The sequence below is a fragment of the Stylophora pistillata genome, chromosome 14, assembly GCF_964205215.1.
Source record: "Stylophora pistillata chromosome 14, jaStyPist1.2, whole genome shotgun sequence".
Classification (NCBI taxonomy): Eukaryota; Metazoa; Cnidaria; class Anthozoa; order Scleractinia; family Pocilloporidae; genus Stylophora; species Stylophora pistillata.
The window spans coordinates 20,777,387-20,791,664 of record NC_142532.1 but is presented as its reverse complement, the minus strand read 5'-3'; the positions used below and the strand labels follow the sequence as shown (position 1 = coordinate 20,791,664).

General features: G+C 40.3%; 2 protein-coding genes across 2 annotated transcripts; both read left to right on the top strand.

Annotated features, from left to right (window-relative positions):
• The first annotated feature begins 60 nt into the window (after positions 1-60).
• LOC148717034 (uncharacterized) lies at positions 61-2,546 on the top strand. The gene is made up of 3 exons (XM_088744457.1): positions 61-274; positions 687-941; positions 2,063-2,546. Exons 1-3 carry the CDS (start codon positions 169-171, stop codon positions 2,422-2,424), a joined length of 723 nt encoding a protein of 240 aa, XP_088600583.1. The 5' UTR covers positions 61-168; the 3' UTR covers positions 2,425-2,546.
• A 2,220-nt stretch (positions 2,547-4,766) lies between these two features.
• On the top strand, positions 4,767-14,278 carry LOC148717033 (uncharacterized). The gene is made up of 8 exons (XM_088744671.1): positions 4,767-5,067; positions 6,209-6,829; positions 8,254-8,640; positions 9,154-9,405; positions 9,914-10,234; positions 11,010-11,258; positions 12,111-12,453; positions 13,730-14,278. The coding sequence occupies exons 1-7, from the start codon at positions 4,767-4,769 to the stop codon at positions 12,428-12,430; spliced, it is 2,451 nt and encodes an 816-aa protein (XP_088600797.1). The 3' UTR covers positions 12,431-12,453; positions 13,730-14,278.

Sequence of the window (14,278 nt, the reverse complement as noted above, 5' to 3'; positions counted from 1 at the left end):
TCTCTATATAACGTCAAAGGATACAATCCCGTGAAGCTGACACAATACCAAAACCAGCACTGCGCCGTGTACAGATGTTCCTCTTACGGACCCATTTTTGGTGCTGGATGTGATATTTTGATATACAATAATGCTAACCGTAATCAATACTCTTATACCGAATGCGGCATGACGTACTCCAACCCTCCGGGCTATTCGACGAGTGAACAATGTGGATTTTTCACAGGAGGTCGCCGTTTTACTCCATCTGACATTGAGGTCTTCTTTGAAATAGGTAAATTAATGCACGAAAACACTTAACAGCCTATCGTTAATGTACGAAAAATGAATACATAAGCTTAAATCCACGACAATATTCAGCGATACTAACAGTGCATGCGCTGAAATACTATTCAGATTATTGTGGCAACAGTGGCGATAGAATTATTTCTCACTGTATATCAACTAAATAAGGGAAGAAGTTGCATGTTTTGCCATTAAATTACATTTTCGCTTAATTTCCTTTCTCCGTTTTAAATACAATATCGAATAGTCACATGGTGAGCACCTCACGCTGTGAGTAAGAAGATCTGGGGCTCGATTTTTCTCGGTAAACTCCCACGGCGGTGAAAGAAAGAATAACATCTTTCTTTATTCTATGACATCTGTAATTATCGTTCACATTCGAGCTTTGTTCACGAACACAGGTGGCCTTGGTACATCTAATATTCTTGGAAGTCAGGACCCCAACAAATACTTGGGAAAGCTGATTTCATATTTAGACCCAGTTCTTCTCAGTGCATCCCGTACTGACTTTTTGAGGTGTTGGCACGCTAAGACTGACGGCTGGGCCGCATCGACATTCCATAGAAACTGCGATGGGAGGGGACCCACAGTGACAATCATCAAAGTGAACGACTACATCTTTGGTGGATATACTGACGTGTCCTGGAGGTCGCCAAGTAAGTTTTGAAACAATAAAATTTATAGCAATGCTATATTACTACTGTAGCATTTGGTTAATGATCCAGATATGTATACTATCAATACAGCATTTACTATGGGTCGCAAAACCAAACCCAGGTTAATTAGAACGAGCCAATCAAAATAAAGGCTAAGAAAAACAGCTACCCAAGTCGCTGGAAAAACACGATATACCAAGACTTTAGAATCCACTTGGATTTAAGAACGGTTAAATCAAGATTGTTTTAAGATTTATCGCTCATTGATAAAAAATGATACCGTGAGTTTTCTCGGCCAGTCATAATGCAGCGTTGCGAATGTGAGTTTTAGGTTCCTGTGTTTGGTGGTACGCCACCAAAGCCTTTTTATTCTCATTTAACAACGCCAAAGGATACAATCCTGTAAAGCTTACACAATACCGATACCAGCAACACGCAATGTACAGATGTTACTCTGGCAGACTGTATTTCAAATGACACTAACAGCAATCAACAATCTTATACCGATTGCGGCTACACCTACTCCAACCCCTCGGGCTATTCGACTGGAAACTGCAGATTTTTCACAAGAGCATATAATTTTGCTCCATCTGACATTGGAGTTTTCTTTAATCCCTCCCCTCTGGTTTCTTAAAATCCATGTAATCCTTCCCCCAATTAACAAATGGTAAACACCACGGCGTACACTATTGAGTTATGGATGCACGCGGGAGGTTGCTAGGCACGAAAGAAGCGTAAGAGTCGCGCGAAGCGATAGCCGAGAGCGACTCTAGCTTCTTGAGTGCTTAGCAAACCTCCCAAGCGCATCCATAACTCAATAGTGTACGCTGTGGTGTTTACCATTTGTTTTATAACATAACATTGATACATTGTAGCTAAAGATTTCCGTTTTATTTAACAAATCTTACGTGACTAGAAAAAAACAAGCGCGCGCGAAAAAATAGTCTTTGCATTTGCTCACGTCAGCAGCGTACACCCATGGGAAAATGGGGAACGCTAAATTGACCAATCAGAGCGAGCGCTTTACTTTGGTTATGTTATAAAAATTCTTCGCTCCCCCCCCCCCCTTCCCCTTCCCCAGGTGACAAATAGTGACCAGTCCTTAACCCTTTTCATTGTAGGTCCCTGTGGTTATTCTTCAGCCAGCAAGGCTTTTGTTTTCTCTCTTTACAATGTCAAAGGATACAATCCGGTGAAGCTTACACAATACCAAAACCAGCAACACGCCATGTACAGATGTTCCTCCTATGGGCCCACTTTTGGTTCGGGACATGATATCTACATATCAAATGACTCAGGGAACAATCAACGCTCTTATTCTAGATGTGGTTACACCTACTCCAACCCCTCGGGCTATTCGGGCTGGAACTGTGGATTTTTCACAGGAGCACATTCTTTTACTCCATCTGACATTGAAGTTTTCTTTGAAACAGGTACATTATTGTTAAAAAATACTTTAAAACTTGTCGCTTGCATACGATGACTAAATACCTAAACTCTTATTCGTGGCATGGCCCAGCGATTCTAAGAGCGCAAGCGCTTAACCATACACAGCAGCGAAATACTATTCAGGTTATTGAGACAACAGTGGAGATAGAATTATATCTCAGTATCCTTGGGTTTCACCCACGTGACCAATACCCTAGCAACAGTTACTATCCGCCATCTTGGTGTCCCTCGAGCGTAAACAAACCGTATCTAACGAAGAGTTCATGTGAGAAAGAAGGGATGGTTTTATGCATTATTGTTGGCTGTTCGAGCAAAAGTGGAAGGCATAAAGACTAAGGATTTTTTCGTGTAATAATTTAATAATTTTATTATTTCTATAGCGCAAAATTCATTATATATATGATCTAATGCGCTATACCTAAGATCATCACAAATCAAGGGGAAGAACAGGAGGAACTAGAAGTTGTTGTATTGTTCGAGGCTTGCGGCTGTTGTAGATCCTCGATTTTTTGGTCGAGCTTTTCTTTGAGCTTCTTAGCCGATGAGAAATCGATGTCTTTAGCACTCGCATACGGCACTTCATTGACCTATGTCGGCAAAATCCATGAGCATTTTACCTGAGTGCAAGTAAGCTTGCGGTGTCACGAAAACTCACACCCCGAAAACTCAGACTCCTCGAAAATTCAAGAGATAAACTCGACTCATGATCACTCCTGGTAATCCCTCGTGTATTTTGACCTTTTGGGTCTTCATCCAACTGAAGCAGCAAAAGCAAGGCCGCAAGTTGCACGTTTCGCAAAATCGTCCGATGGTTGAGTATTAAAACATTTTAGAGTGACACAAGACTTCATTTAGCTTATATTTCCTCCATTTTTCCCGTTAATTTTGAACTTTTCATTCGCAGTTAACGGGATCAAATGCGCTCGCTCCAACACCAAAGTATTAAAATGTAGCGTGATTTTGACGAGCCGAAAGGGACGTTTGTTTACCTTTTTGTACTTCGTCGCACAGATCCTTGTTGTCGCTCTGTTAAAATTCTTAAATATTTCGCGATAATAATGGATACAAACAGAGACTCGGCCCATCAGTCCCAAAACGAAGACAATTTTGCGACCCTTGGGCAAGAGTTCTTAAATGAGGCAGAAAGAGAAAAACAACGCGAAAGAAGACTCGGCATCAGCGCCGTCACGATTCGCCTCACTGAAGAATCACTCTTGATATTGTTGTTCGTCTTTCGCGTCGGATTTGTTGCATTATTCCACCGGTTATATTATAAAAAAATTGGTTCATGCTTTATGCTATGCACTAACGAATTATGGAGCACTTCGGAAGCTTGGAGAACACTTCGCGGGACCTGAGTTTTCGGTGTCTGAGTTTTCGTGACAGCCAGCGACCTTGCCATGAATTCTAGTAGTTGCCTCTAACACAAATAAAACACTCGCGATATGTGAGCATGACTCAGCCAGTCCAGCTTTGCATCCCAAGCAATGGGCTGACAAAATAGTCCCATCGTTTTCGGAAATGACCCAAATGTTCACTAAAGGATCATTCATATGCTGTGAATGCCAAACTCGTGCTCTCACGGTATACTTGCCGGCGATTACTTTGCCTACAACTGAGGTTACAAATCCCGACACCATTTGATTAAACGCCTCTAGACTCTTGAACGCCTTGAACTGCTTCTTGGTGTAGAAGCTGGTCTCAAGAACGAGGTAACTCAGCAAGTCCGACGCTTCCACAGGAGGCAAGCATTTTGGACTGAACTTCTCGGCTGGTATGCTTGCAGGGTCAACCCCAATGACCGAGATCTTTTGCAAACATCTTTCCTTCCAACTCTCCAAGCTTTCGGCATACTCAGAGAGCACTGGGATACCTTAAGATGAATGCCAGATACTTTTATCGCTTTCTTCTTCCTGGATATTCATGTAGTTGGCGAAATAACACGGCGATAAGAGAGAGGGCTTCACTATAGAAATCGACTAATTATTCATAAATTTGACACCCGAGGGACACCAACATGGCGGACACTAACTTCAGCAAAGCTTGTGACGTCATCTGAAACCCAACCATATATCAACTAAATCAGAGAAGAAATTGCATGTTTTGCCATCAAATTTGAATCAGTGAGTTTGATCGAATCCGGATAAATTCGGTACTTTTTCGCTTTTCGTTTCCCCGTTTTACATACAATTAAGAATCTGTGCTTTCGTCGAATTTAGTTGATATAATTGCAGGTTATATTCACGGGGAAATCTTGAGTTTAAATGGGATCGTATGGTGAGCACTTCACGCTGTGAGGAAGAAGATCTGGGGTTCGATTCTTCGTGGTAAAATTCCCACGGCAGTGAAAAAAGGAATAACATCTTTCTTTATTCTATGACGTCTGTAATTATAGTTCACATTCGAGTTTTGTTCACGAACACAGGTGGTCTTGGTACATCTAATATTCTTGGAAGCCTGGATCCCAACATGTACTTGGGAAAGCTGATTTCGTTTTTAGACCCAGTTCTTCCAAGTATATCCCGTACCAACTTTGCGAGGTGTTGGCACGCTAAGACAGACGGCTGGGCGGCATCGAAATTCCACAGCAACTGCGATGGGAGGGGACCCACAGTGACAATCATCAAAGTGAACGACTATATCTTTGGTGGATATACTGAAGTGTCCTGGGGCGGAGGTAGGTTTATCAAACTTTTTAAGAAGGATGAGATCATCCCATCAGATCAATCCTGGTTCCCTTAGGAGTTTCAGAGAGTGGAGGGGGTGTTCAATGAATTTTTGAACGATGCTCCTCTGCTATGAGCTTCAAGCCTTTATCATTTTATTTTCGCGTTTTGGTTTTTTCACTCATCATCAATTGAAATGTTTGCCACTTGTTACACCTGCAGAACAACATTACATCTTAAAACATAAAGTAATCGGCAACAACACTGAGACTCAATAGTTTCAAAATGTTTTACTCGCTTTTCTATAGAGTAACCCCTCAAATCTTCCATAATTAACAAATGGTAGACACCACAGCGTACACTATCGAGTTATGGATGCACGCGGGAGGTTGCTAAGCACGAAAGAAGCGTAAGAGTCGCTCGAGGCGATAGCCGAGAGCGACTCTAGCTTTTTGAGTTATTGAGAGCTCAGTCAGCGACCACGATTTAGTGTATGCCATACTCCGGCTAAAGAAACAGCGACCCAAGCCTGTGTACATCACTACCAGGTGCTTTCAACATTATCAACCTAAGGCATTTTACAAGGATATCGAACAAGCCCCTTGGTCAGTCTTTGATATTTTTGATGATGTCAACGATAAACTGTTTGCGTTTAACGAATTATTTTGTGATATAGTGGATAGACATGTACCCATCAAAAAGATCAAAATACGTGGAAGACCACTCCCTTATGTGACAGATGAGATTAGGCAATTGATGAAAGCAAGAGAAGACTGGAGAAAAATAGCACGAAAGACCAACGATCCTTATGCCTAGTCTGCATATAGAAATCTTAAACGCGAGGTTAAAAAAGAAATCAGAGTTGCGGAAAGAGAATTTGTGATGGAGCAGATTAAAAACAATAAAAACAACACGAACTCTATCTGGAAAACAATCCGTTCATGCATACCTAATAAGTCGAAAACACAAATAACCTACAGTAAAGATGAAAAAACTGTGGCAAACGAATTCAATTCCTTTTTCGCAGGCGTTGGCGATAATACAGTCAAGAAAATCAGAGATTTAGCGTTAAAATTTAACTTTGAGCTCAACAACAATCCGTTCATTCCGAGATCATTTGCATTTTTAAACAATTTACCTTTAATCCTATAGAGTGCAAACAAGCACAAGCCATTGTTAATTCGATGGCAACAAACAAGGCGCCTGGTATCGATAAAATTCCGGTAAGAGTTATCAAAGATTGCCTTCCCGCAATTCTGCCTTCTCTCACGTCCATCATTAACGCCTCGTTTACCACCAATACATTCCCAGATGCGTGGAAGCTAGCCGAGGTGACACCAGTTCTGAAAAGTGGAGATCACGAGGTGCCGAATAACAATAGGCCCATTTCTCTTCTGCCAGTGCTGTCAAAGGTTTGTGAGAGAGCAGCCTTTAATCAATTCACAACCTATCTAGTCTCAAAGGAGCGTTTAACATCAAAGCAAAGTAGGAATAAACAACACCACTCAACCGAGACTACACTGATTCACACCACCGATCAAATACTGTGTGCTATTGACGACAAGCAATTAACTGCAGCAGTCCTCCTTGATATGAGCAAGGCCTTTGATAGCTTACACCACGGCACTCTTCTGGCTCAACTGCAGGATGTCGGTGCATCTACAAATGCTTTACAATGGTTCCGAAGTTATTTGTCAGCACGTCACCAAGTTGTACGCATCAACTCTACTCTGTCAGATCGCATGCAAGTAAGAAATGGCGTACCTCAAGGAAGTATACTCGGCCCGCTCTTGTTCAGCATTTACGTTAAACACGAAGGCGCGCTATATAAGGAGGTCTTCCCTGGGAAGACCTAGGCTCATTTGTCACTCCCCGTTGACGTGTGCGGGTCAAATTTAAATGCTGGTAGCCGAACAAAAGGAGCTAATGAGATATCTATTGTTTACTTCCACCAGCATGGTGGCATGAGGTCACGTGCGAACCACCTACTTCGATCTCAAATTTACCGCCACAAATAAAGACAGTTTCCATTGGAGAAAGGAAATACAAATCTCAAATATTCTTGTAATGTGATGAAGACATAAAACAATTTTGAGGATTGCGCCCGCTTTTCACTGCTTTGGAGTAGCTTTAGCTCAAGCTGACTTGACTCTAAGAGTTCTACATCACACGACGGTTGATTGACAAATGGTCCAGTGGGACCTAAGGCTCATTTTATAGCGCGCCTTCGTGTTTAATGACTTACCGTCAATCCCACGGTTCTGCTCCCCACAATGCTATGTTGATGACACCAAACTTCTGTTATCCTTTGCACTCTACGAGGAGAGAGGGGCCAGGGATAAAATAAATCAGGATCTGTTTAAAATACGGAACTGGTGCTTTAATAACCAACTACTTTTGAACCCAGACAAGACGAAACTAATGATCTTTGGAAGCAGACAAAACATTGCAAAAGTGAATGATGATTTTAATCTGTCCCTTTTCGGGAAAGATCTTGTGCCTGCAACAACCGCTAAAGACCTCGGTGTAATTATGGATCCAAACTTAACTTTCGGAAATCATATTCTAGAAACAGTTTCTTCGTGCATGTCACGTTTAGCTCAAATCAATAGAGTTAAGCACTCTTTTGACAAACAGTCCTAAATTATTATTAATTATGACTCGTTTTCAGTAAATTATTTTATTGCTCATGCGTTTGGAGTAATACTTCTCAAAAAAATTTTAAAATGTTACAGACAGTCCAGAATTTTGCCTGCCGCATAGTAAGTGGAAGAAGAAATACGATCATGTGTCTCCAACTTTAAAGGAACTACGCTGGCTGCCAGTGATGCCGTAATGTCATTTAAGTGTCTAACTGGTTGTGCTCCTGAATATTTATCTACACAATTCATTAGGCGATGTGATGTCACAAATCGTAGAACGCGAAGTTCTCAAATGCTTAACATACCTCGATTTAGAAAAGCAAGTGGCCAAAGGACCTTTTTCTATAGAGCAGTTACTTTATGGAATTCCTTATCTAACGATCTTAAACTTTGTGAATCGGTTAATGTGTTTAAACGCCGCCTTAGGTCTCGCGTCTTAAGTAACCTTAGCACTTCCGCTATTTAAGTCATTGCTCTATTTTAAGTCTGATATATAATTTTTAGCTTAATTGTATAATTAATTTTTACCTTAATTGTATTTCCTCTTTGGGGAAGTTGTAACAAAGTATGTATGTTTGTGTGAAATTTCTAAACGCACGACTAATTGTTCTTCTATTTCAGCTGGTTCTTGTGCAGGTTGTTCTTACGACAGTAAAGCATTCATCTTCTCTCTCTATAACATCAAAGGATACAATCCTGTGAAGCTGACACAATATCAAAGCCAGCACTGCGCCGTGTACAGATGTTCCTCTTACGGACCCATTTTTGGTACAGGACATGATATCCTGATACACGATAATGCTAACCGCAATGGATACTCTTTTACCGAATGCGGCTACACGTACTCCAACCCTCCGGGCTATTCGACGAGTGAACAATGTGGATTTTTCACAGGAGGTCGCCCTTTTACTCCATCTGACATTGAAGTCTTCTTTGAAATAGGTAAATTAATGTACGAAAACATTGAAAAGCCTATCATTAATGTGCGAAAAATGAATACATAAGCTTTTATCCGTGACAGTGTTCAGCGATACTAAAAGCGCATGTCCTGAAATACTATTCAGATTATTGTTGCAACAATGGCGATGGAATTATTTCTCGCTGTATATCAACTAAATCAGGGAAGAAATTATATGTTTTGCCATTAAATTTGAATCAATGAGTCTGATCAAATCCGGCTGAATTCGGTACATTTTCGCTTTTCCTTTCTCCGTTTTACATACAATTGAGAATCGGTGCTTTCATGGAATTTAGTTGCTATATTTGCAGATTCACGGGGAAATATTGAGTTTCAATAGGATTACATGGTGAGCACCTCACACTGTGAGTAAGAAGATCTGGGGCGCGATTATTCTTGGCAAAACTCCCACCGCGGTTAAAGAAGGAATAACATCTTTCTTTATTCTATGACGTCTGTAATTATAGTTCACATTCGAGCTTTGTTCACGAACACAGGTGGCCTTGGTACATCTAATATTCTTGGAAGTCTGGACCCCAACAAATACTTGGGAAAGCTGATTTCATTTTTAGACCCAGTTCTTCCCAGGGCATTCCGTACTGACTTTTTGAGGTGTTGGCGTGCTAACACAGACGGCTGGGCCGCATCGACATTCCACAGCAACTGCAATGGGAGGGGACCCACAGTGACAATCATCAAAGTGAACGACTACATCTTTGGTGGATATACTGACGTGTCTTGGGGCGGAGGTAGGTATATCAAACTATTTTAGAAGGATGAGATGATTCCATCAAATCAATCCTGGTTCTTTTGGGAGTTTGAGAGAGTAGAGGCGGTGCTCGATGAATTTTTGAACAATGCTCCTCTGCTATGAGCTTCAAGCCTTTACCATTTCATTTTCGTGTTTTTGTTTTTTCACACATATATCATCAACTGAAATGTTTGCCACTTGATACACCTGCAAAACAACATAACATCTTAAAACATATAGCAATCGGCAACAACACTGAGACTCAAAAGTTTCAAAAGGTCATACTCGCTGTTCTTCAGAGTGACCCTTCAAATCTTCCATAATTCTTATTCGTGCTTGTTTCTATGGCCAAACTCGTAGAATCTCTCCTTCCCTTTCATAAACCTCTAGCTTGAAAAAAAAATTACCCGTCTTGGCCAGGATAAAAATGATCCCTTTCCCCTTTCATGGGGTTCATGTTTTCTTCGAACTTCTAAACGCACGACTACATTGTTCTTCTATTTCAGCTGGTTCTTGTGCAGGTTGTTCTTACGACAGTAAAGCATTCATCTTCTCTCTCTATAACGTCAAAGGATACAATCCTGTGAAGCTGACACAATACCAAAACCAGCACTGCGCCGTGTACAGATGTTCCTCTTACGGACCCATTTTTGGTACTGGATATGATATCGTGATATACGATAATGCAAACCGTTATGGACACTCTTATACTGAATGGGGCATGACGTACTCCAACCCCCCGGGCTATTCGACGAGTGAACAATGTGGATTTTTCACAGGAAGTCGTCATTTTACTCCATCTGACATTGAAGTTTTCTTTGAAATAGGTAAATTAATGTACTAAAACACTTAATAGCCTATCGTTAATGTACGAAAAAACAAATTACATAAGCTTTAAATAAATCTGTGGCAACGTTCAGCGATACCGCTTAAAAGCGCATGCGCTGAACTATATACAGCAGCGAAATACTATTCAGATTATTGTGGCAGCAATAGAGAACAATCTGATTCTAAGTTTCGGAGTATCAGGGTATATAACCTAAATTAGGGAAAAAATCGATCTACATCCATTTCTTGCCATTAAATTAATCAATTTTGAATCACCGAGTTGGGCCGAATCAGACAGTTCAGCCCGGATTAAGTCGGTATTTTGCGCTTTTTGTTTCTCAGTTTTACAAAAAATTAAAAATCTGTGCTTATGTGGAATTTAGTCGTAGTATTTACAAATTAAACTCACCAGGAAATTTTGAGTTTAAATGGGATCACATGCGTGGTAAGCACTTCGCGCAGTGAATGAGAAGATCTTGGGCTCGAGTCTTCGTGGAAAACTCTCACGGTCGTGAAACAAGGAATAACATCCTCCTTTGTAAATAGAATAAGAAAGATGGTAAGTTTTAATCTGAGCTCGGTAAAGAAATGAGAAAGTTTCTTTTTGTTTTCTCACGAGCGTGGGACAAAGATAATATTCCAATTTGGCATTTTAAATCGAACCTCAGACCTTCGGATTCCGAGCTCTGATGCGACTCCACCAACAAGAACTATAAGAACTGATCCATTTATTTAGCCAACTGTAAATTTTACTTTTCGTGTCTCCCTCCTCAGGCCTCGGTTTGTCCGACATAATTCGAAGCCTTGATTACAACAAGTACTTGAAGGTGCTGTTTTCGTATTTGGACCCAGTCCTTATCAGTAAAGAACGGAGCAGGTTTGTGAGGTGTTGGCACGCGAAGACTGACGGTTGGGCAGCTTCGACATTTCACAGTAACTGTGATGGGAAGGGACCCACCGTGACAATCATCAAAGTGAACAGCTATATCTTTGGTGGATATACTGACGTGTCCTGGACAAGCAGTGAGTAACAGACAAGCAAACATCTCTCACATGTAAAACAGATAACAGATCGATTAGTCATGGACTTTTCTTGTACCAATGAGTGCATCTTAGAACAAAAAAATATCACTGTAGACTGTGACAAGTGTTTTCGAAGTAGACAAACTCTTAAATGGCTTGAAACGCGTTCGGGACGCGTTTTAACCTAAAAGTTTTGTTCCGGATTTGATTTGATTTTTGATGATTCGTTTTGATTTGATTCAACTCTGGCATTCCTATTTCGTGGTATTTCTACATGTTTTGTTTTGTACATTATTCGCATTGGAGAGCTGAGACAAAGGATGTTTAGTTAATTCTCTCCTTGGGGTATGTATTATGTCTTTCAAAAATACTTTGGACCATATTTCAAGTGCTCCTTTTAAAAGGTAAAAATATGCTCTTATGTTTTTTAATTTTTTTACTTAAACAAATTAAGTTGCTCGGTTCTAGTTGAATTCTTCATCATGAAAACTTTTTTACGTTCGCATAGTTTCAAACGTTTTTACTGAACACACCGGCGCGAAATTCTCAATCATAAAATTGCTCCTTGTCTTATAGTCCTCGTAGTTAATCCAAAGAAAAACAAAAAAAAAGCCACCATTAATTATACAAAGCCAATAAATACGAGATCATCAAAAAGGTGATAAATTGATCCCATCGCTTCAGATATTTTCTCCTTTTTTCATGGTCCCCCGCCTTAGTGCCTCTCAGTGATGACTGATCCCCCTTTTTTGTCTTGAAAACTATGTGATCCGCCTCCCCAAGTCTTAGCCCCCCCTCCCTTCCCCTCCCCAAGGTGACAAATAATGATCAGTCCTTAACTCTTTATTTTAGGTCCCTGTGCTTATTCTTCAGCCAGCAAAGCTTTTGTTTTCTCTCTTTACAACGCCAACGGATACAATCCTGTGAAGCTGACACAATACCAAAACCAGCAGCACGCCATGTACAGATGTTCCTCCCACGGACCCACTTTTGGTGTGGGACATGACATCCAGATATACGATAACGCTAACAGCAATCAACATTCATATACTGAGTGTGGCCAGACTTACTCCAACCCCTCGGGCTATTCGGGCGAAAACTGTGGATTTTTCACAGGAGCATATTATTTTACTCCATCCGACGTTGAGGTTTTTTTCGAAATAAGAAACTAAACACTGAAAACTACGCAGCCTAAGTAAGTATTGAGGAAGAGTAGTAACAATGGAATTAATAGAGTTACTGCCTCCTCACACAAGGCCTGGTCAACAGAACTAGTTCTGTTTCTGAGATCTCATCTCACCCCTCTTTTTGTCGCAAATTTGCATTTTTTTAATCAGTATAGGTAAGTAAGTTAGCTCAGATGCCAAGATTTCGGTTTTGGCAATTTTTGTTCTTGTTTTTGTTGTTTTTTTTTAAGTGGCTGTTCGCCCAACCACTGTGGATTTTTCACAGGATCGCTTTTCTTTCACTCTACCGTTTTTACTTCACCATTTTTCAAGCTGAAAAATTAAATCAGTAAAGCTGGAACCTATAGAAAAGAATCGATATCAGTACGAAACAATGGACATCCCGTCAAAGGAGATCGAAATTTGAAACAAAAATATAATCACCGAACTGAAAGCATCAAGAACATTTCACGTAAGGTTCCACTTCTTGTTTGTCTTATTTAACCATTTAATCCTTAAGCTCGACTAAACTAATAGATTTTAGCCAGTTAGAGGTGCGGCTAAGATCTCAAGCGATCATAGTCCTGTTGTCAAAGAAAACTAAAAGAGTATATATTAATAATAAGTCTCAGGGGAGGTTGGAGGTGGATGCAGACCTAAGAAGTCGGCTCCAGTCTCCAGTCAGCAAAGACGAGAGAAAAGGCGAGTTAACCACAAACGGCCGTTTGCGGTTATCTGAGAAACGAATGACCGAGAGCCTGCTACAGACTGACAGATAAAAAGCTCTAATATCCACGTTTGGCTTTACATGCGAGACGGCGTTCTTTAAGATTTGTACTTTCGGAAAGGAACATTCGCCACTCTTCTGTTTTCATTCAGACAGCAGACTCACAATCTGTACAGCAGTCTGAGCACTCTGACGTCACACGATTTATCCCCGAGTAAATCAATAACGGTTTTGATCGACATTTCACCGAATCTGTTACACCTATTATTGGGATTGAAATGAACAAAGAAACTGATTTTAAATGAGCGGAAGTAATCAAAGTAGTTGTCCTCTTAGTCTTCAAAACCAAGAAAGACTGACAGACTTTAAAACTAACGGAGCGCCACACCCTTTAACATCTCAGGGTGACTAACATCTAAATTCTCCAGCAAGTATTACTGCTGAATCAAACATTAAGCTCATGAGAAGTAAGGAACTGATCATATGGAAATGTCATAGGAAATGTAAATAGAACAGTATGGAGAATACACATACTGATATTAGGCTGAGAAAGATCAACTATATATTCTATTTTGCAGAACGGTCATGCAGCCATAACAACTGAAGATGGCAGTTTTCTATCTTCAGTAAAAAGATCTGAACTGGATTTTATGTCATCAGTGACACACTGATAAGAGTGTACACGATAAACGCCACATTTGGCAGTTGACGGTAAACGTGGATTGAAAGTTCTGTGGTCGCTAAAATCTCCTCTATCTTTACCATGTATTTAACACACCATAACTTGAAGAACTGTTTAACATATTGTATAGAGAAAACTTTGTTGCATGGTTGATTCTTTTGACAAAATTGTTGTTGTATCATCTAGGGTTGTAGCTATTTGACAAGGCCTCTGAAAAAAACTCGACCCCACTTGTTCTCAATACATAAAGTACATATGAACCCTTGGTCGGTCGATAAGTTTCTAGTCATACAGAGATATGGCCTGATAAAAGTTTTGAAGTCATCAGGAACATTCCGAATTATATATATCATCATTTCTTTGCCTGACTTTAGGGTTAAAGGTTTAATATGTCAGAAATCAACTGTAATCCTTTGAATGTAAATAAAACTCAGTTCATCACTAA

What these genes read in the sequence shown, in the direction of transcription:
- LOC148717033 (XM_088744671.1), top strand. Translation starts at nt 4,767, where the DNA reads ATGACGTCTGTAATTATAGTTCACATTCGAGTTTTGTTCACGAACACA. An exon ending in TGAAGTGTCCTGGGGCGGAG is followed by an intron (nt 5,068 to 6,208) that starts GTAGGTTTATCA and finishes TTAATCCTATAG; the next exon opens with AGTGCAAACAAGCACAAGCC. An exon ending in AAATGGCGTACCTCAAGGAA is followed by an intron (nt 6,830 to 8,253) that starts GTATACTCGGCC and finishes TCTTTGGGGAAG; the next exon opens with TTGTAACAAAGTATGTATGT.
- LOC148717034 (XM_088744457.1), top strand. Translation starts at nt 169, where the DNA reads ATGACGTACTCCAACCCTCCGGGCTATTCGACGAGTGAACAATGTGGA. An exon ending in TGAGGTCTTCTTTGAAATAG is followed by an intron (nt 275 to 686) that starts GTAAATTAATGC and finishes TCACGAACACAG; the next exon opens with GTGGCCTTGGTACATCTAAT. An exon ending in CGTGTCCTGGAGGTCGCCAA is followed by an intron (nt 942 to 2,062) that starts GTAAGTTTTGAA and finishes TTTTCATTGTAG; the next exon opens with GTCCCTGTGGTTATTCTTCA.